General features: G+C 48.3%; 1 protein-coding gene across 4 annotated transcripts in view; it reads right to left on the bottom strand.

Annotated features, from left to right (window-relative positions):
• Positions 1-19579, bottom strand: part of fndc3bb (fibronectin type III domain containing 3Bb) — a 42543-nt gene extending 22964 nt beyond the window's left edge. For 3 of the 4 annotated variants that reach the window (XM_035526097.1, XM_035526100.1, XM_035526099.1), the window contains exons 1-4: positions 19478-19579; positions 10784-10926; positions 10617-10692; positions 252-328 (exon numbers count right to left, since the gene is read on the bottom strand). In XM_035526097.1, coding sequence (XP_035381990.1) covers positions 252-328; positions 10617-10692; positions 10784-10897 — 267 coding nt within the window. In that variant the 5' untranslated portion in view covers positions 10898-10926; positions 19478-19579. The remainder of the gene's footprint in view (positions 1-251; positions 329-10616; positions 10693-10783; positions 10927-19477) is intronic. The other variant, XM_035526098.1, reaches the window with a different exon arrangement.
• Between the last annotated feature and the right edge of the window lie 1192 nt (positions 19580-20771).

Raw genomic sequence — 20771 nt, 5'->3', positions numbered from 1 at the left:
GTGCGCGTGTGTGCGCGTGTGTGTGCGCGCGTGTGTGCGCGCGCATGTGTGTGTGCGCGTGTGTGTGTGCGCGCGCGTCTGTGTGCGTGTGTGTGTGTGTATTCGGGAGAGAATGTGGGGTGAGCGTGTTTGGTGAACACAGGTCGTCAAAGGCACGGTTCTATTTGCACGGGAGGGTGAAATCCCATCTCATTGTGTGAGTGGCAAGGCCCAGCCGACCTCAGCGCCTCGTTCCACCTCTCCTGCGTTACCTGGGAGATATAGCCTGGGGGAACGTGAATGGGTGGGATGGAACCGTTTGGTGACATCATGGGAACTTCTGCGGGCCCTGAGAGAAGGAGAGAGAGAGAGAGAGAGAGAGAGAGAGAGAGAGAAAAGGTCTGTCAGCCTATGCAGGCAGGAAGGGAGAGGCCACACGTAACACGACACTGTAACTCCTTTGCACACACAAAGTGTAGAAAAGTGAAGCAAATTCCCCGCACTGCAAGAAGGAGGGAACAGCACTCCCCACTCATATCGCTTACCAAGCTGCCATAGGCCTAAGAGGCAGAATTAGGCAACAAATAGCTTCATCTAACCACAATACCTCAGACGGCGCTCCAGTGCCCATCCATTCATTCACCAGCATAACCCTTAAAAGACATCAGGGGACTCTTGTTCTCTCTCTCTCTCTCTCCTGATTTGTCTTGCAGGTATATGTGTTCCCATCCAGCTGAGCCCATTCAGATAGATGCATCGGATACTGTGACACCGGGTTAGACAAGCACATTGAGTCACTGTGCAGAGTTCCTTGCATTTTTATTCTCCTTCCTGGAGCCGAAACAGAGCCATCGGTTCCAATGAGAGCAGCGATGTGTGTGTGTGTGTGTGCCCCCGTGTGTGTGTGTGTGTGTGTGTGTGTGCCGCCACGTTTATTTACACCACACACAAACTCACTCTGTCCAAGCTCCCCTGGGGTGTGGCCTAGACAAACCCAAGTTCCCCCTTTTCACTGCTCCATCCACTTCCCAAGTGTATCATTCACACACACACACACACACACACACACACGCACACGCACACGCACACGCACGGACAGGAAGAGGAATCAGCCATAATTCACAACCCTTCGACCAAGTTTTTCCTGCGATGGCCTCTCCATCGCCGAGTGGCTTCAGTAGCCGGCCCACCAGCTGGTTAAGCCATTTTGGGCCCCTTCCTCTCTGGCAGGGGTGCAGTTGGGTGGCGTGACGGCCTCCGGAACCCTCCATAGCTGTAAATCACAGTCTGTCTGTCACGATGTACCACGCCACCACCTCTCACCACCAACCCCACCTCAACCCTGCCTGCTCGCCTCCCCACCCGCCCCGGGGGGGGGGCCGGAGTCAGTCTGCACCTCCCAATAAAGGCCCTGTTTGTGTTCGCATGTGTGGAACCCCACACAAGCCGTGGTAGCGGTCAGGGTGGGGGTATACACACATTGGTGTGTGGGGTGCAGCTTCACAGGGAGGCAGTGTACTGCTGTGGTGGAAGTGGCTTAAAAATAGCCCCACACTCAGAAGGCCCACCAAAAGCCATTGAGACGGTCCTGTGTGTGGAAAAAGGCCAGTGTATGTATGAAACCCCCTCCGCCGACGTCCATCCGCACAATCCTAGGGGTGGGGGCAGATATGAGTGACAGACAGGGGGAGGGAGGGAGAGAGAGAGAGAGAGAGAGAGAGGACCCAGTACTCAACAGCTCACCAGCAAGACATTGGGCAAACATCAACATTCCTACCAACTCAAAAGAAGGAGTGTGGGGGAGGGTGAAAAGAGCTTGAGCAAAGAGAAGAAACAGAAGCTTGTGAAACGTAGAGATACCTAGAAAAACAAACAGACAGAGAGAGAGAGAGAGAGAGAGAGAGACACACACACACATACACAGAGAGAGAGAGAGAGAGAGAGAGAGAGAGAGACACACACACACAGAGAGAGAGAGAGAGAGTGTATTAGCAGGGCAGAAAACACGAGAAGGAGAGCGGGGCAGGTAGCGCACTCCCCCACTGGGCTTCCCAGGAGCCCGCAGGAACGGTGGGCCTCCCTGACAGAACAAGCTCCTCTTTGTGCTGGAGAGAAGTCCCCACCACCACCTCCCCTTCTGGGGCTAGAGGATCCCTCACCCAGTCCATCCAGTCTGCAGGAGACCACAGCTCATGACACACCAGCCCGGCCTCTCCATGTGCGCGAGTGTGTGTGTTCGTGTGTTCGCTCTGCTCTGCCAGATAAACTCATAGAAGACAGTTGCTGAAAATGTGCTTTTTGGTTTGTTTTCATTTTTCCCTCCTCAGACACAGAGGGGGTCACGGGCCACCATAAAAGACCTGAATGAAGGTACATAGAGACGCGTGAGCGCACGCGAACACGCACACATACGGAAATGCAATTTTTCCACAAACTACAGGCTTCTTTGAAAAAGCCCACTAATTCAGCTGGAAAAGCTGCAGTAGTTTAGCCAGACAGTGAGACGACGGGAAAAAGAATGGGAAAGGAAGAGGGAGAGAGAGAGAGAGAGAGAGAGAGAGAGAGAGAGAGAGAGAGAGAGAGAGGGAGAGAGAGAGAGGGAGAGGGAGAGAGAGAGAGACATGAACAGACAGACAGATAGATGTTTTTGGGAGGAATGTATGACGTGGCACTGGGAGCGTGGCGCAAAACTAAGGTGGCTTCAGGAAAAAAGCCAACCTTCCCAGCTAAACTGAACGAGTCTGTATCAGGGCATGTGTGCAGCTGAGAGAATGCATGTCCGTGTGTGTGTGCGCACGCAGACATATGTATAAGGTACAAAGCAATCTCACGTCCAGCACGCCTGGAAGTGGAACACCCCTGGTGAGAACCCTGAGCGAACAGCAGGAAGTGCGCAGGCACAGTTCCTTGCCCTTTCACCCCTGTGTCTTATGACACCACAAAGCAGAAAGTACCACAAAGCTGTGGACGGCAACCAACCGCAAAGAATGCGCCGTCCTCCCACACCCCGCGAGGAGGTGCTCAGCTCTCAAACCCAACTCGCTAAACAGGGAGCCCCTGTGCCAGAGGAGAGAATTATGCAGGAGTGAGGGAGATCACATTTTACCCCCTGTAGTTTGCGCGCGGGTGTGTGTGCGCACGTATGTGTGCGGGTGCCTTTCATCTGTTTACGGTTATATGGCCTATTGTCTTTATTGTAAACACTACTCTGTGTGCACAATTACTGGCAAGAGAGTATTTTAACCATATCATTATTTTTATGCATATTATCCAATTCCAAGCTGTATAAACTTCAAAGCTTACTGGACTTAAGCATATCAGGTGATGTGTATTTGTATAATGAGGGAGGTGTGGCCTAAGGAGATCAACACCCTACATCAAGGTGTGCAGAATTATTAGGCAGCTTCTTTTCCTCAGGCAAAATGGGCCGAAAAATAGATCTAACTGACTCTGAAAAGTAAAAAATTGTAAAAGGTCTTTCAGAGGGATGCAGCACTCTTACAATTTCTAAGATATTGGGGCGTGATCCCAGAACCATCAAACGTTTTGTTGCAAATGGTTAACAGGGTCACAAGAAACGTGTTGAGGAAAAAAGATGCAAATTAAATGCCAAAGATTTCAGAAGAATCAAACATGAAGCGAATAGGAACCCATTGTCCTTCAGTGCTGTCATATTCCAGAACCGCAACCTACCTGTGAGTGCCCAGAAGTACAAGCTGTTCAGTACTCTGAGACATGGCCAATGTAAGGAAGGCTGAAACCTGACCACCACTGAACAAGACACATAAGGTGAAACGTCAAGACTGAGCCAAGAAATATCTGAAGACAGGTTTTTTACAGGTTTCACATGGACTGATGAGATGAGAGTGACTCTTGACAGACCAGATGGATGTGCCCATGGCTGGCTCAGTAATAGGCACAGAGCTCCATGTCGACTCCACCAAGGTGGAGGTTGGGTACTGCTATGGGCTGGTATTATTAAAGACGAGCTAGTTGGAGCTTTTCGGGTTGAAGATGGACTCAAAATCAACTCTCAAACCTCCATTTTTAGAAGGCACTTTGTTCAAGCAGTGGTACAGGAAAAAGTCTGCATCAGGAAGACCATGATTTTTATACAGGACAATGCTCCATCACATGCATCGAAGTACTCCACTGCGTGGCTAGCCAGTAAAGGACTTGGAGATGAAAGAATGACGTGGCCCCCTTCCATGAGAGCACTGCAGTTGTTCAATAATAAAATTAATCCTCAAAAATACAACTGTGCTGTTAAGTTGGGCAAAATGTGAGTTGTGGAGCATGAATGTGTTTAATAAACAAGCTCCATGATCAAGAGCAAGACTGGTACTGAGCCCAATTCAGTACCATTACACAGACTTTCATGAAACATAACTTGGCTTTTGACCCCGTGGATGGATGCGGGGGGAGTATGAGGGCTTAGGAGCTCCAAATATTTGCTGCAAGGTGAGTGTTAAAGGTGATGATCACTGAAACCCTGCATAACAACTCCCTTCACAAGCACTCAGACGCACAATCACACTCAAAAGGAAGACGGCATTACTATTTTATATAAAATTATTCTATATACACTCACTGCAGGAATGGGGCTCAACAAAAAAAAAAGGGAGGGGGGGAGCAGGAGAAAACCAGAGAAAAGAGATAATTACAGACTCTGAAAGAAAATCACAAACAATTAAGCATCCAAACCATACAATTCCACTCCATTGATGACATCAGGGATCAAATGAAGTTTGTTAAAAGGGGGAGGAAAGTGGTGGGCTTTGGGGGGGGGTTCTTACCACATTACCCAGGTCATTGCAGGATGCTGCTATATTGTTCAAAATCTTTTCCTCTGCAAATCTTTTGGATTTGGTGAGATATTCCAACATGGCAATAGCTCTGCTCTGATTTATGTGGTTTAGTAAATGAACTTCAAATTATTACATTTCATCAAAACGGAAACAGACCACAAAAAACAAAACAACAACAATAACTCTACCATGCCATACCTCACCTAGCCTGACCTGGCCTGGCCCTAGATACAAGCCCAAGAAGTTGGCCTTGGACTTGGAACTGCGGTTTAGGCTGGAAGTCAAGAAATGCAAGGGCCTACTGAGCAGGCCGTGCTGATTATGACTACGGTCAATCAAAGAGCACATGATGGCGGGACATGTGCTCATCTGCCTTCAGGATGGAATGCCTCTAAGTACAAACTCACAGCATGCGCGAAATAAAGGATTTGGTTTCTCTTTTGATGCCAATGATTATATCCTGCAGAGAACTAGACAATAGACTGCTATGCCCAAATTTACTTAAGTTCACTGGAACTAGCTGTTACGCAAACATCCTTGACAACTGGCAACCTATAAACATCACACAATTTCGCAATCAATACTGAACAGCTTGTAAATATTCGGTTCAGAGAAGAGAGGGAGTATTGTTTTGGGTTGGGGGGGGGGGGGCTAAAATTCGTAGCACAAAGGAGGGAGGTACACTGTTTGGAGGTCCAGCCTCAGCTCCACACTCTCCCCTTAATACATTGTGAAGTCCCTTAGCGTGCAGGAACACATACAACAACAAAAATAGCTTCAGGCTTTGCAGAAATCACATGTTAATTTAATGTCACACACACTGGGGTGCCAATATCTCACATCTCACAAGGGAAGCAATGCTGTTGTTTTGGTACATTTTCTCTGCAACAAAGCCACTAGGCCATTGTTCTTTCGGCACTCTCCATGCGTCCTTAATGCACTCCTGCAGCTGACGTCCCCACCATCGCGCACGTGTCCTGAAAGCAGCTCTACTCCTGCAGCTGACGTCCCCACTGTCGCGCACGTGTCCTGAAAGCAGCCCTACTTCTGCCTTTTTGGCCCTGCTACAGGCTGTCATGGTTGGCAGAACCGAAACATAGCGGTTTCAAAAGTTTCAGTTTCAGCGTGAAATGCAAACTGGACGGCACATGGACATTTTAATAAGACAGCAAGGGGAAATACCTCATATATATATATATATATATATATATATATATATTGTGTGTGTGTGCATGAAACAGTGACAAAGTTACAAAGTGTGCACTCAAAAATGCAAGCAATCCATTTTTCTGCCAAACAAAAGTAAAAGATTTTGTAAAACACCTCCGTCTAACCAATGGGAAGCAAACTCAAGCTGGAGGAGGCAGTGTGCAGCCACTAGGGGCTCGCTGGGGAAACACTGCCCTGCTGAGGAGGACGGCACACGGTGAGGGAGGGCCAGAGCTCGCGCGAGGCCAGCGGTGCCTCTCGTACCCCTGGGGGAAAGTCTGCCGAGAAGAGGAGGCGCAGAGAAAGGCTGGGAGGAGCCGAGGTCCCAGGTCCGTCCGGCCTCCGGGGCAGATGAGTCCCAAGGCCCGGAGCGGCTCGCCTTACACGCACTGCTCCAGCCCCACCTAGCCCCGCCCACATCTCCCGGCCTTCCCTGGCCTGCAGCCACATCGCTGCCGACGTGCTGCAATGGAAGCGCTTTTCTTTTTTTAATCATGCTGCTGCTTGTCTGGGCATTGTGTGCCCCTTCCTCCGACTGAGGTAGACAGGTTAACCCCACCTCTCATCCACCCCCCCGAACGTCCGCTAAGAACAGAAAACAAAGCGAGCCTGCGGCATCCGCCCCACGTGAATGCGCTGCGAGATGTCTACTTGGCATAGCCCGGACTTGAGGAGGCCGCGGCTGCGGGACACTGCCGGTCTGTGCTCCAGGAAGGGAGCGTTGCAGAGGAGCGTTGCCGACAGGCAGGACAGGAAGTGGAAAAATGTGTCAGGAGGGCAGGTGGTGTCCCATGCCCGTGCTGACGCATTCCTGCCAACCCGTTTGACTGCTGGAGTGGTCGAGAGTGGGGTGAGCAGGTGAAGGGGCAGGGGCAGCTCGAACCCAGACGACAAGGTCAGGAACGCAGTGCACGACCGGGAAGGGAAAAGCTCGGCGGCAGAGAAAGGACTGGAAGGCGTGCTCCGACATGCCCCGTGCTCGGAAAAGGCTTTCCGTCTACTCCGACATGCTCGGGGTTGGGGTGGGGGGGAACAGAGTAAGGCAAAGAAGGCTGGGGCTGTTTGTGTTTTCTGGATCTGCCCCGTCTGTGCAAAGTCTAGTCTGTCATGTTCATAAATGGCGCCACTGTCTGTAGAGAGAAGCCCTAAAAAGCCTCAAGATGTGCTCACATTACTGCGATGGTTGAGAAATGAACTGGGGGGGGGGGGGGGGTTCGTGATCTTACATAAGCGTGGCCAGGGGCAGCATTTTTACAGATGAAGCCTTCACAAATGGCACCCCGGCCCAGGCAACAGAGAGGTCCACTTGTGCTTGGGTCCTGATCCACACAGACATCCCTGCTTGAGGACAGTAGGGAGCTCTCCGAACTGCAGACTCGCGTCTTTTCCGAGAAGTCCTGACCAGAGGAGAGCAGGACGAGAAGCTATGTGCCCGTGCAGCTGGAGATGTCACTCTCTTGTTTAAAAAAAAAGTGCCCTTGTTATTCTGGAACTTGAGCCACTGCTCTATAAAGGCGAATAGAGCGCTGGAAACACAGGATGTGACGCGCTCAAAAAATAGAAGGGCAGAAAGAAAGAGGAGAGGGGACCAGACGGACAGAGAGAGAGAGAGAGAAGGGAGGGGAGATAGAAAGAGAGACGGAGCGAGAGGGAGGGAGGAGGGAAAAAAGAACTAGTGGAATGTTCCACTGTGTAATGTTCTTGAGCGCTTGGTGCCAGCATGCGAAAAACATTCAGGACTTTCAAAAAGAAAGACCTTCCCTTCAAAAGGTCTCCAAAAAATGTGTGCACGCCGACTGACTAAGTAAAGAGCGAGACAAAACAAACACGCACACAGTCTCTCACACACGCAGTGTGGAAGGACGTGGGTGAGACACAACGTTGCCCTTTTTCTTCAGCTTGATCACTTCTCTCTCTCCCTCCCTCCCTCCCTGTGTGTGTGTGTGTGTGTGTGAGGGAGAGAGTGTGACGCACACAAAAATGCACTGTTCCATGCACTGCTTGGTGACTCACAGCAATGGAATCAGGGCTCTGCTCCGATCATCTGCGCGGTGGGGCTTTCCTCCCCAGCAGGAAAGGGGGGGGGGGGGGTTAGATAGCACACGCATGCAAAAATTCCCCCAAAATGAGCACTCCATAAAAGAGCAAAAGATTTAAAGTGGAAAAAAGGCTCAATAGAAGCAGCGGGGCAACGAGGAAGCAGAGCAGAATGGGGGGGGGGGGGTTGACACGCCTCCTCACGGTTCTGCCTGCGAGGGTGAACACCATTCAGCCCCGTGCCTCCTGCTCACTGCCAGGCCTCCCCTTGGGGCAGAGGAGGCGTCGACTCGCAGGAACGCGTACGCCAGGCCCCTCGGGCCCGGGGCTGGGAAGAGCAGTGCAGTCTGCCTCGTCCCGCACGATCGCTGCCTGTCCCAGGACCTCGCAGGACGCTCGGGGAATGGTTCGCAGAAAGGATCCTGCTGTCGGTTATTAAGAGCTTTTCCAGTCTGGCTGAGCTTTGTGCTATTCATCAAGGGCGAGATGGCTGCTTGAGTGCGTCTGTTTGTGTGTGTTTGTGTGTGTGTGTGTGTGTGTGTGTGTGTGTGTGTGTGTCTGCGCACGAGCTCGTGTCCGTCCAGCAGCCACATCACATCAAGGCTCTGGGCGTCCGCTCTCCTCAAGGCTGCAGCCACATCTGCACCGGATGCAGGGCTGTTGCGGCTCGTCTTGGCCTAAAAAGCGGCTGCGCTCTGTGCGCAGATAACGTGCTCGTGCGCGTGTGTGTGTGCGCGTGTGGCAGGCGTGCTCCGCTAACAGCTGCAGGGCTCCACATGGCCGCATTTTTTCCTTCGCTCCCCAGCTCCTTTTTGCCTGGCTAGCTCCGTCTCCCCTCGTTCACTCGCTCCGTCTGTCAGGCCAACAAAGGGGCCGTTTTCCACCGCGATGCTTGCGCGGGGGGGGCAGACACGAGATACGCCTTTTGCAGTCGTACTTTGGAGGAGAGAGGAGTGAGGGATGAGGGCCACAGAGGAGAGGAGAGATGAGAGAGCAGAGGCGTGTGCCGCGTCAGCAGGACGTACCTACACACGGCCAGCAAACGGAAGGAAGGGGAGACGGAAGTCTCAGACCAGCCGTGTTACGCATGAGGCAAAGGGCCTCTCTGGGTGAGCCTGGTCCCATGCACTACATTTATGAGGGCCTTTATGGCTTTATGAGTGTTGGTGCGTGCACACACACACACACACACACACACACACACACACACACACATTTGGTGAAGCCGCCATGATCTGTAATACAAGCCACGTTCTATAGAATGGGGGCGACTCACCCAGCAGAGCATGACGCACGGAAGTTCCCCTGCCCCACATGGCCAGGGTGGTGCGGTTGCCAGGAGCAACATCAGCTCAGAAAAGCCAGGAAGGAACGCCTTTCCCCTCTCTGCCTACCGGCCTTCGGGTCACTCACCGCGGGCTCTGGGTCCAGGCTGAGGTTCTACCAGACACCTGTGGCCATCCTAACCCACCGTTCCGGTACCGGCCGGGGGTGCAGCGATAAGGGCTGGCCGGGCCAATCAGGGTGGCACGGGCTTGGACATTCCTGCCTGCGGGAGGTACGCCGGCCCACGACAACACTTTAAAAACGCGCGTTAAAACGGAAGACGGCCCATAGCCAAAAAGCCAGCTAGGCTGATCTGCCTTAATCAGCGAATGTTTGCAGAACTGCCACGTCATCAAAAAAACAAAAAGAAAACAACAGCCCCAAAACAGCAAAGCACCATCTGCCTGATACTACATAGGGGAAGCATGGAATATTAGTCAAAAATCAGACCAGGAGCGCAGCGGGACGGCCGCTCCAATAACAACCCGCAAGCCGGGGAAGCTGCTACGCACAGTTTCTTGTGCTCCGAGTGGCCTCTTCTGTCTCTCGGTCTCTCTCTTTCTCTCTCAGTTTCTGTTTCAAACCTGCTGCTAACGTTTTCCCCCAAACTGCTCTCTTCGGGTAAAGGGAATTAGATAATAGTTAGCAGCTCCACTTTGCCTTCAGAAGCACACGGAACAGCCCTACCACTCAGTAGAGCTCTTTGTTAACAGGAATAATGCAGTTCCTTCAGGACACTTACTGAGCTTTTTTAAAGCCTCTGTGAAGTCAGAGGGACATCAAGTGGTGCGGGCTGAGCCAACGCAGACAGACGAGCTCAGCAAAAGCCTCGGAGCTTCTGCAGGACATGCGGAGCAGGAGTGACAGGAACGACCAGGGCTTAGTGACATATGCAGCTGCGTGCGCAGAGAATGTCCTGTCAAACACTGCATACACCAACATCTGACAGCTCTGTTGTCTGTGAGAATCATCCAGTACTGTGGTGAGACTGGCGAGAAAACGTCTTATTGCCTACTGATGACTCAATAATATCAAAGGTTTGTATGTTTGCTTTACAACTGCAGAACTTGGCTGTAAAAAGAGTTGAGGGAGACCATATCCAACGAGCACGATGATCCCCACGAAAGAGGTTTCTTATGCCAGAAGACGACAGTAAACAAAACCATCTGATCCATGCGGAGTCCTAACCGATCTGACTACATAAAGCAGCTGCAACAAACAGATCGGAATGTGCTTAATTATACTTATTAGACGGACCTTGGATGCACTGCAGCGTCCCGTCCTCTCTGCGAATGGTGAACGTCTCCCCGGGATTCACCTGGACCAAGATCACCTGGGAACAGAACGGACCCTGGTTCACGACTTGCTACAGCGGCGGCTCGGGTGAGGGGGTGGGTGTGAGAATGAGCTTGAGTGGCACTCACCTGTTGCGTGGCGTCCCCGTTCATCATGGGTGCGTGGTGCATCATGGGAACCTCGACATTCAGCTGCAGCAGGGGCTCCAGCATGTGGTCCGTCATCATCATGGTGACGTACATTCATGGAGCCTTCCCCCCCCGCACAGCCGCTGACAAGACAGAGCCAGGGGAGAGCCAGGGGTTAAAGACCCGCAAGAGTGCCATGCTTGACCATGCTAATTAGGTGCAAACAGCCCGTTAAAAAGATCAGTGGACCGCCATCCTCGCACTCAACTGTCCTCGTGCAAAACACCCACCCGCACAAGACTTCCAAGGAAAGTTGCCATCAGGTTAAGTGAGTGAGGGCATTCTGATGACACTGGCATTTATACGATGATGTAATCCATACAGAAATTAAGTACTCTGTTTATGAATGCAGGTATAGGATGACTACATTTCAGCCACAGCTGGAAGAGCAGGCAGCAAGGTTACTAGGCACATGGGGGAGGGGAGCTTAAATGCACTGCTGAAATCAGGCCTGCCACACAGCTCATGTGTCTAATTTACATGCAATGAGCAGAAACTGCTGGGGGCGGGGAACGAGGAAGTGAGATGATCTCCTCATTAAATCTAATTAAATGGGAAAATTACACTCACTCACTCTGTTTATCTCTGTCACTCTCTCTCTCTCTCTCTCTCTCTCTCACTCTCTCTCTAACTCTCTCAACCCGCTGAACCTTCATCCACCGTGACGGGTCTGTTTCTGTTGGACAGACGTGATTGGAGGCCTCCTCTTCCTGTCCTCGACCCGAGAGTGGTGCGGCCCTGCGGCAGGGACAAGCGCACGCATCCCCGACCCCAGCCGGAGACGGCTGGCAGATTTCGCTTCGGCAGAGACGGTGGCTGTGGTGTCCGCCTTTAGCCTGGTTGCATGGAAAGGCCAGGAATGCCACTATTACAGTACGGGTCACAAGAACGACGGAATGTGTATTGGCCCTTCACTGGGCAATAAATACCTTTATATCTCCATGGCAACATTTTTCCCCCCCCCTAGATGTGCCAGACGTGCCCTTAGTCAAACAGACAATAACAAGTGCATCGAAACGCACAGACAGCCTCCATAAATTACTGAATTATTTTGCTTCGAGACACAAGTGATTCTTCATGCCCGTTACAGGCATGCCTGATCCAACAGGCGCTATAGAGCACCCTGTAATTACCACTATCCAAAATCATTAACACTGCATCTTAGCACACCAAGCCCCCAAGGCTCACAAACTAACACTCCACTGTCCCTCACCTCATCCTCTGCCCCCTCTCCCTTTAATGCCCTTCATTCTCGCCATTCCTCAGGATGACTGGGGCCTCTACCTTTTGTGAGTCCGGGGTGGAGTTTGGAGCTCCAGCACCCTCCCCAGGGGAAATGATCCATGGGTCGACAGAAACTGGGACTGAGGGGAGGGGTGGACAACGAGGCACTACACCCCACCTCTGGGGGTCGTGTTGTTATTACCACGTCACAGCGATTGCAGTGCAGGCAACAGACAGAGGTCTCTTTCACAAGGTGATGGCAGGCCCACATAGTGCGGGAGGGATTCCCCCAATTTAGCCCCTGCTTTGCCATGGAAACAAATGTTGCCTTGGCAACAGCATCTAGAGCAGGCCCCAAGGCCCTGGGATGTACATCTTCAGATTACAGGGAGCGTGAGTCATCCGTAGTTATACTTTAGACAGCGTCGGCTAAAAGCAGCGTTCTGAGGTGCTGTAAACGGGGGAGAGCCTGCATGCGGAGAGGAGTGCTCAGAATAACCACCCCCCCCGCATGCTTTTTGAGTGAGTTCACAGAAAACAGCACCAGAGATGCATGACATGTTGACCACCACTCAGTGAACCTCCCCTCAGCTCTTGAGACACAGGAGGAAACTTCCACTGTACATGGTGGCACCTGACACACAATCCATCCGAGCTCTGATGTCATGATAACATAATTGTGGAACATTATTCATGCCTAACAAAAGCAGCGTCAGGGTAGTTACAATGCCGACCTGCCACTTTCCACACTCCTTTAGAAGAGACTTCATTCTCCTTCAAATCTTTTTTCCGTGTCTGGCACTTTTATAGCTCCAGATGGGGAGTCGGTCTGGCACAGGCCCTGTAATCCAGCTAATGATATGTAATAACACAGAGGAGACTGTCGGAAACCGAGAAGCCATTCCTCTTCCCTCTCCTCCTCCTCCTCGGCTAGAAAGTGCTTTCCCAACAACAGTATCAAAACAAGTAGCTACACACACACACACACACGCACTGCCCTATGTCCTAGTCCCAGTCTGCAAGTAAAACATCAACAAACAAGTATTCCTGAAGTATGATACAGTGTGCGTGCGTGTGTCCATCCTACTTCCCGACTGTTTTCCTCCCCCAGTAATTCCATCTCACCTCCAAACATTCACTGTTTCCAGCAGTCTCCCCATGAGTCATGTCTGCGACATTTACTGCGAGATGAAATCACGTCTTAAAACCATCCCCGCGAATAATCCCTCTTCCTCACTCCAGACCCCCTTCCCGTGGTGAGGCGGATTTTCCCCAGGACCCAGGCCCGATAAGACCCTAGACGAGGACGGCTCCAGCAGGAAGCCAAAGTCGCGACACACCGATATCTGAAGGTGCACGCTGGCCTAGGCAGCCAGCTGGTCATCACCCCTGCCTGTCAGGTGGTCCCCATACACACTTCCTAAAGCAAAGGTTGACTGATTTGAGGAAAATATCTACATTGCGATTCTTTCTGGCCAATACTGCAATTGAATTGAAATTCAGATTGCAATACAAAATAAGCTCCAGGTGTACATTCATGGTCAACAGAGCATTAATCATCTACTAAGCATAATATAACTTCTCCTAGTTCCTACATGAAATAAACAGATGACAAAGTAGCTGTAACTACTTACAACTGCTTTTTCCTTATTTAAAGAGCACTGTTACAGGACTCAGACCATCTTTGAGATGAAACAACAAAAAGAATTAGAAAGCTCTAAAAATGTTGTAAATCTTAAAAACCTTGTTAAGAAGCTTGAAAACACTGTTAACGTAAAAATCAGTCTAAAATCAGCCATTAAAATCAATCTACAACCTCACAAGTCATAAAAGGAAATGGCACAGAAGGGCTACAACTGCATCCCACTATTACACCAAGAGTTTTGAGGATGAGCATATCAGAAATGCAAGATATAAAATCTACCAAACAATGACACACCCTGACATGCTGTGTTTGAACAGCAGGCAGACGGGGAGGTGGGCAGGTGGGCACCATCACGTCACATGCATGCCCTTTCCTGCCCAGGCAGTTTCGTTTGGACTCACCCCAAAGCTGTGTTTTAATGCAAGCTCTAAGATGACCTGTCCCAGTCTGACCAGGGTGCTGGCCCGCATCTGCCCTGTAGCTGTGATACTGCGTCACACACCCACCCAACTGAGCTCCACCCTACTGAGCTCCTAGCCTGAAATATAGGCAACTTGATGTTGCTCGTCGGTATACATTTTGCTGAAAACTCAAATCACGCATATTAAGTCATGCTCATTTTCTGATGACATAGGTATGTAGTGAAACTTGGCCTAAATTTACCGAGAAGGCTACGGCATCGTCTGCCAAGGAGCCTAAATGCTCTCCAGTGCCGTGACCGTGCGACACACGACACGTCTACATGCAGCAAGGCGCAACCCCCCAGCCCCTCCCTCTCTCCCTTCAGAAGGTCACCAGGTCAAATTCCTCATTCTTGTCCAGGCCTCCACTACATTTTGCACAAGAGTAACTGGACTCGCGTGCATGTGTGTAACTAAGGCGTAGTGCTTCTGTAGCAGTGGCAGAGGACAGCACTTCGGGCCAAGGACGAGTGAGGAGAACTACATACTACATCTAAGACTGCAACCAGGAAGAAGAAGAGGAGAGCGACAGAGACGAGCAATGAGTGCAGGTGTGCGAGTGTGTGTGCACTCGCATACAGAGGTTGCACCATGCACCTGGCCATGAGGATAAGAGAGGGCAAAACAAAGGGGACCATGTTATACACCTGGTTCGGCTGTAGGAAATAACACAGCCTCACAAGCACACCAGCAGCCCAGTAGAATCAACCAGTGAATGTGTCATCAGCCTGACCTCATTTATGTCAAGACAAGACACATACGGGGAATCAGCGGAGCTACTAAAACTGGTTCATATCCCAGAGCACTGAGTAGCAACCGATTCTGACATGTTCCAATTACAAGGACGCAGTTACAAGTAACATATAAGTAACGTTATGCACTTCTCTCGACTTTTTATTAACTGTATGGTAGGGATGGGCGATAAGAAGTTAATGCGGTACACCCCGGCATTTAAAAATGTTGCTGTAATTAGAAATGTAGTGACCGTATTTCAAAATGGCGACATGAAAATCCACCTCTATCCTGTTAACCGACAATACCACGTTCAGCACACGTTTAGGTGCGGTGCAGCTTTAGAGGTCACCGACTGGTGACTGAGGTGCTCACTCTTTGTTGAGAGAGGGAGAAGCCAACATGGCTAGCGGTGAGTCTAGCAAGTTAAATTCCAAAGAAAACTGCTACTGCTGCAGTTTGGCTGCATTTTAGATTTGCATTAAATAAAAAAAGGGAGAACTTTTCAAATGCCGTCGACCTCAAAAAGCCGCTTTGTCACTGCCTGCAAAGCCACTGCGGCGATGTCAGGTTCAGTGCGGGACTGAAGGCAACGCGGATGTACGTTTACGGTTACAAAACACCTCGCTAAAAATAGTGTCGTTCCAGACGGTCGAAAAACGGTCATTTAAAGCCATGATCCAAACACTTGATTACGAGCTACCTGGAAGGAAATACTTTTCTAAAATAATGACTGCATAACTTGTATAACAAAAGTTCGACAAGATGTACAACACGTCAATGAATAGCTGTCTGCAGTCGACAGTAGTACAACAGATATGTGGTCATCCGCGAACATGACACTATACATGTCATTGACCGTCCACTTCATCATATCAGACTGGAAATTACAGTCTAAATGTCTCGAAATGACGTTTGTCCCGAAAAGTCACACAGCTGTTAACATTACTGGCGTGCTAGGTGATGCATTCCGAGAATGGCAACCGGTTGAAAATAAGCTCACAGATATAACTACAGATAAAAGGAGCCAACATTGCAGCCGCTGTCAAGATTCTGCATTGAAAATGGTTAAACTGTTTCGGTCATAGTTTCAGTTTGGCAGTGTCGAGCGGACTGCAAGACGAAACGCAAAATAGACATCAGCGAAGCAGGCAATATTGTTACCCCTGTGCGTAACTTGCTCGAGCCTGACAAATTAAACCAGTTAGTTTTTCTGGTGAAAAACCTTGAATAATGTAAAATATGCTTTTGTTTAGAATTTTCTTGCCGCTGTTTTCTTAACACGCCACATACTAAAACAGCGTTGCACTGCTGAACTGCTTTGTGTTCACGCCATAAATGCTCAATTTTTGTTAAAACCTTAAGTTTTTTGCCTCTGTTTTTAGACAGTGTTCAGCAAGAGATTAAATCTATTGAAATTAAGGGCTAAATAGTATAGGATCGGTGTGTTTAAAGATGTAAGGTTTAAATATATATTTCAGATATTGCAATATTGTGATGTGCAAAATAACTAACATTTATAATGTTCTGATTTATCTTTTTTTTTAAAAACAAACATGTTGTTCGTTTACGGAATGTGTGTTAAAGTGTGTTAATCCCACCACCAAAAAACCCGGTAATACCGTATACCACGAGATGATCTGAAGACAGTATGGAAAAAGGCAATACCGCCCAACCCTACTGTATGGCCACCTCATCGAATTTTTAGGAGCTTGTTCTTTGTCTTTGAACTGTATTTCCCAACTGTATTTTCCAACAAATGTGGTGTGTGGTGCAGATATTTAAATTACTTGAAATGCCTAAATTGTAGCACCAAAGGTAAAAAGTCATTGTCCTGGCAAGAAATTCATTATGCTTAACACACAGATATCTGACTGAGTACTAGTCTGGTTTAGCTGCTTATATAAACATTCCAAATTAAATTTTACTAAGTCTTTACCTTATATCCTGTTCTAGATTCATTGTTTAGAGTTTCCCCTCAACAAGGCCCTTTACACCAGGAATTAATGGAAATATTTGTATGCAGAAAAATGCTTCTTAGCATTCCGATGACCCTCCAGCCTCCAAAAGGCATTTCCGAAGGCCCGGGGATAAAAAAAAAAAAGGGGCCAAGTACTCACCTGAACCTTATGAGCTCAGAGAGAGATAAATCTACCTGTAAACCGACTGCAGGCTCCAGCCATGTAATTTATAGCAGACGTGGAAAAGGAGCATTATTCAGAATGAAACAAGTCATCTGGAAGCCTTGAGCTGACGTGGAGCGTCTCACTTTAACCGCGTGAAGATCTCACGCTTGGCTCACACTGTAGCCAGCCTGCACAGTCCCTCCGTAATTAGGACACATCAGTGAACCATGTTACTCAGGCCTTAACTGTGTTAAGGTCAGCACCACCCACAGCAGGGACAGGAACGCCATCGTGTTTATACCTTTAGCCACCACCACTCATAACAGAATGAAAAGTGACATTAATTTAGATAAAGTTTCCGTGGGCAATTAGGTCCGAATCCAAAACCCATAATCGTTCCCTAAACTGCCTACAAATGTACCATCAGGTTTTCATAAAATGAAAAGCTTTAAAACAACAGAGTATGCCTCTGGGGTGGTGGGCTTTTCACAGGAACTTGGCACAACCCATGCAACAGCATCTACAAAGGCCGCTTTGCAGACGCTTAAAATCTTCCTCACGGGGATTGATGAGGAGACAGATAGGCTGCAACACCTGACCTTTCCTTGCCATCAGCAAAATTATCCTCAAATGTTTCAGTGCTATTTGTGGAGAACACTGGTGAGCTTCGAAGAGGACCCTTTGTGGGGAGACCCCCGCCTCAGAGAGAAAAGAGTGGGGAAAGGTCCACAGGAAACCAGGTGTGAAACATATGACGTCCCAAGGAGGGAAAGTTGTTGCTACGCAGACTGATGAGAGCAAAGACTATCCTCCACTGGTGAAGGTCCCAGGACAACCTCTGTGTGCTCCTTTCAACAAGTTGCGATAAAAGCACGTTTGACGCACTAAATATCATAGTAAAAACTCCACAAACGACAAAGCCCGTCTGCAGTTAAAAATAGCTGCCTGAGGTATACACCCAACGGGACCGTTGCGTTATCATCAGATGTGGAAAGCGCGCAAGAATGCCACAGGCTCCACATTCTTTCAGCGTGCGCGTCAAGAGCGGAGAGGCTGCGAAACTGGGCAGCACTGGGCGGTAGAGAGGGTTGCACTAAGCGCAGAAAGCGAGTCTTCTCCGGCCTCGACGCCACCACAATTGCCCTGAAGTGTTCGGTGACGACAGGGGATTAAATCATATAATGGTTCACGCTTGGTACAACCCTAAAGACAAACAACAGTTGGCGATACTGACGTTCAGGAAGGACACAGCTGAAGTGAAGTCTAAAGACGAATCCCGACAACACACATCGCACTTCACTAGTGGCCTTAACACTTTGGCGTTTAAAAGAGTGACAGGGGAAAAATAGGACAGGACTACTGCACAAAGTCAGACGAAAACGCTGATCTCTACATCTCAACATTAGCTCTGGAATGCCGCGTGACGTCATCTATTTGGGATCAGATTTCCTCCAATATGTTGATGCTAAGCATTTTTAAATGTTTTATAGACTAGTGTAACTTCTATACCATCAATAACGTTACCCAACTTCCACGGTCTTTAATCATTTCCCACGATAACCATTACTCGTACTTGCGTTTTGGGACAGACAACAGTAGTTTACATCAGTAAAGGTCCGATAAATCAATTGTGCTACGTTACAGCTCCCTGCTTATAAGCGCATTGCATAATCGCTGCAACAGACGTTATTACGATGTCTTAGCCCCTTAGGTAACTGGTTGCGATTTGCAACCAAGCACTTAGTTTGGTGCATTTCATTATTTGCATGACGCCATCGCTATCTACTGACCTGTTAGAGCGATTTGACGTATCATTTGCAAAAATCATGACGCTTTAAAAAAAAATTTGCTTCTATCTAATGCGACAAATATACGTGCTATACCGAAAGTGTTAAAACGCCCCAGACACTTTGCAATAAAAAGGCCTATCAATTTTGCTATCAGTTGTGAATTACACAATTTTCGAAATTAGCGAAACAGCTTTCCCCCGATATTCTTGAAGCTATTAAAGTAGCATAGAACTTTATAACACTTGTAAAAGGTAACGACTTACACGGCCAGTCTCGAAAATACTGTGGCGCGAGGGGCAACAAAGTGACCAAAGAAGAAGTGGCAGGGTCATAAAAACTTTGAGACCAAGAAACGAGATGAACGTCATGCACCACAACCTGGGAATGTGGTGTAAAGTTAAACGTTATAGCTGGCTCATAACATACAGTAATAAAGAATTCGGAACGTGTTAATCGAAGAGTTCGAGTGCACGAGTTTGAGTTTCGTTTTCCATTCAACTCCAGACTTCCTTTTTCCATCAGAGCAGACAGCCGGCGTCTGATCGCTCGGCCGCTTTCTGTGTGCTTTCCAGCTCTGCCAAACGTTATTTACATCCTCGAGCTTTTGTCTAACGACAGTGTCCTTTCCAACTACATATGAAAACAAGTTGACTTACTTTGGATTCAGCGAATTTTGCTAATCCGCGCGATAGTTCTCCTTGTCTGAAATTGAAAAAAATGTCATTCCCGAGTTGCTACGTCCACAGTGGACCAGAGGATTCCGCCATGTCAATTATGTGGCAGCGCACATGGGAGGAGAAGGGCCCAACTTTACCGTATTACTTCAAGTAGCTTCAACTTAAAAACGATTCCTCTGGCAAGAGCTTCCTTATCGATATTATCATTCGATGCGTTTTTCAAATCCTAATATACCAATAGGTAATCTTTTAGGGCAGATTTAAAACCAAGTAATGAATACTGAAATTCTGAATGGCTTTGGCAATCGTTTTACATTTCAATGACTGTAAGGAATTTTGTTCTTGAAGATCTATTACACCAGGCAGGCTACAAGACTAAAATATAAATTATAAATATATGTCATTTGATCACAAAACATAAAATAAAAAAGTCTCACTAAATTTAATCTTTCACTCTCTCTCTCATACACACACACACACACACACACACACACACACACACACTCAGGCACTTTTTACGTTTAAGCATTCCTTAATTAATATTACTATAATGCTGCTGTGATACTCTTACAGATACTATTTCTCTTGTGACACACAAGGGATTTCCAATAAATAAAAATCAATTTTAACACTAACTCATGAGAATGGGGCTGAAACCAAAAATGATTTACTTTCTTGGTGCAATGGAGGATGGAGATTAGAAAAGAAAAAGCTAACAGAAAGGAAATTTGCTACCTCATTCCAAAGCTATCCATAAACAGGGGAGCATTCCTTTCTTTGAACAAGGTATTCAGGCTTTGATATATAACAAAGCTCCATGGAAGACAAAGTGAGTGTGAGCTTTTGCTTAAGGAGTCTGCCACTGTTACACTGGAAATATATGCTAACATTCTTGTGAGCAGATGTTTGGTCTGGCATGATTCTACTTGATCTGTGTTCTCGTGGTGTTTGGTCACGTTTGGAAGAATTAGAACCTTGCCTATTAGCCACAACTCTGATGTGATATACAAAGACTGTGGTTGGTTAATATGGAACCTTTTATGTAAAAATAAACATAAACATGTTACATAAAACTGTTTTATGATCTTTCCAATGCATTCTTGACATTTTGGTTTAAAAAAATCCCATCTTGATTAATGCTTGCTATGGAAAAACAATATATCCTAATTGCATATGGGTTCCAGTCACTAAGAATTAGTTTTGATAACACATGTGGACTGTATTTACCTCCTTCTGGCCTTATCAGTCAATCAGATATGTGGGAAACAGAGGA

This window comes from Electrophorus electricus, chromosome 5 (genome assembly GCF_013358815.1).
Source record: "Electrophorus electricus isolate fEleEle1 chromosome 5, fEleEle1.pri, whole genome shotgun sequence".
Lineage (NCBI taxonomy): Eukaryota > Metazoa > Chordata > Actinopteri > Gymnotiformes > Gymnotidae > Electrophorus > Electrophorus electricus.
Note: the sequence above shows the minus strand (reverse complement) of the source record. Positions and strands in the feature narration are given on the sequence as shown.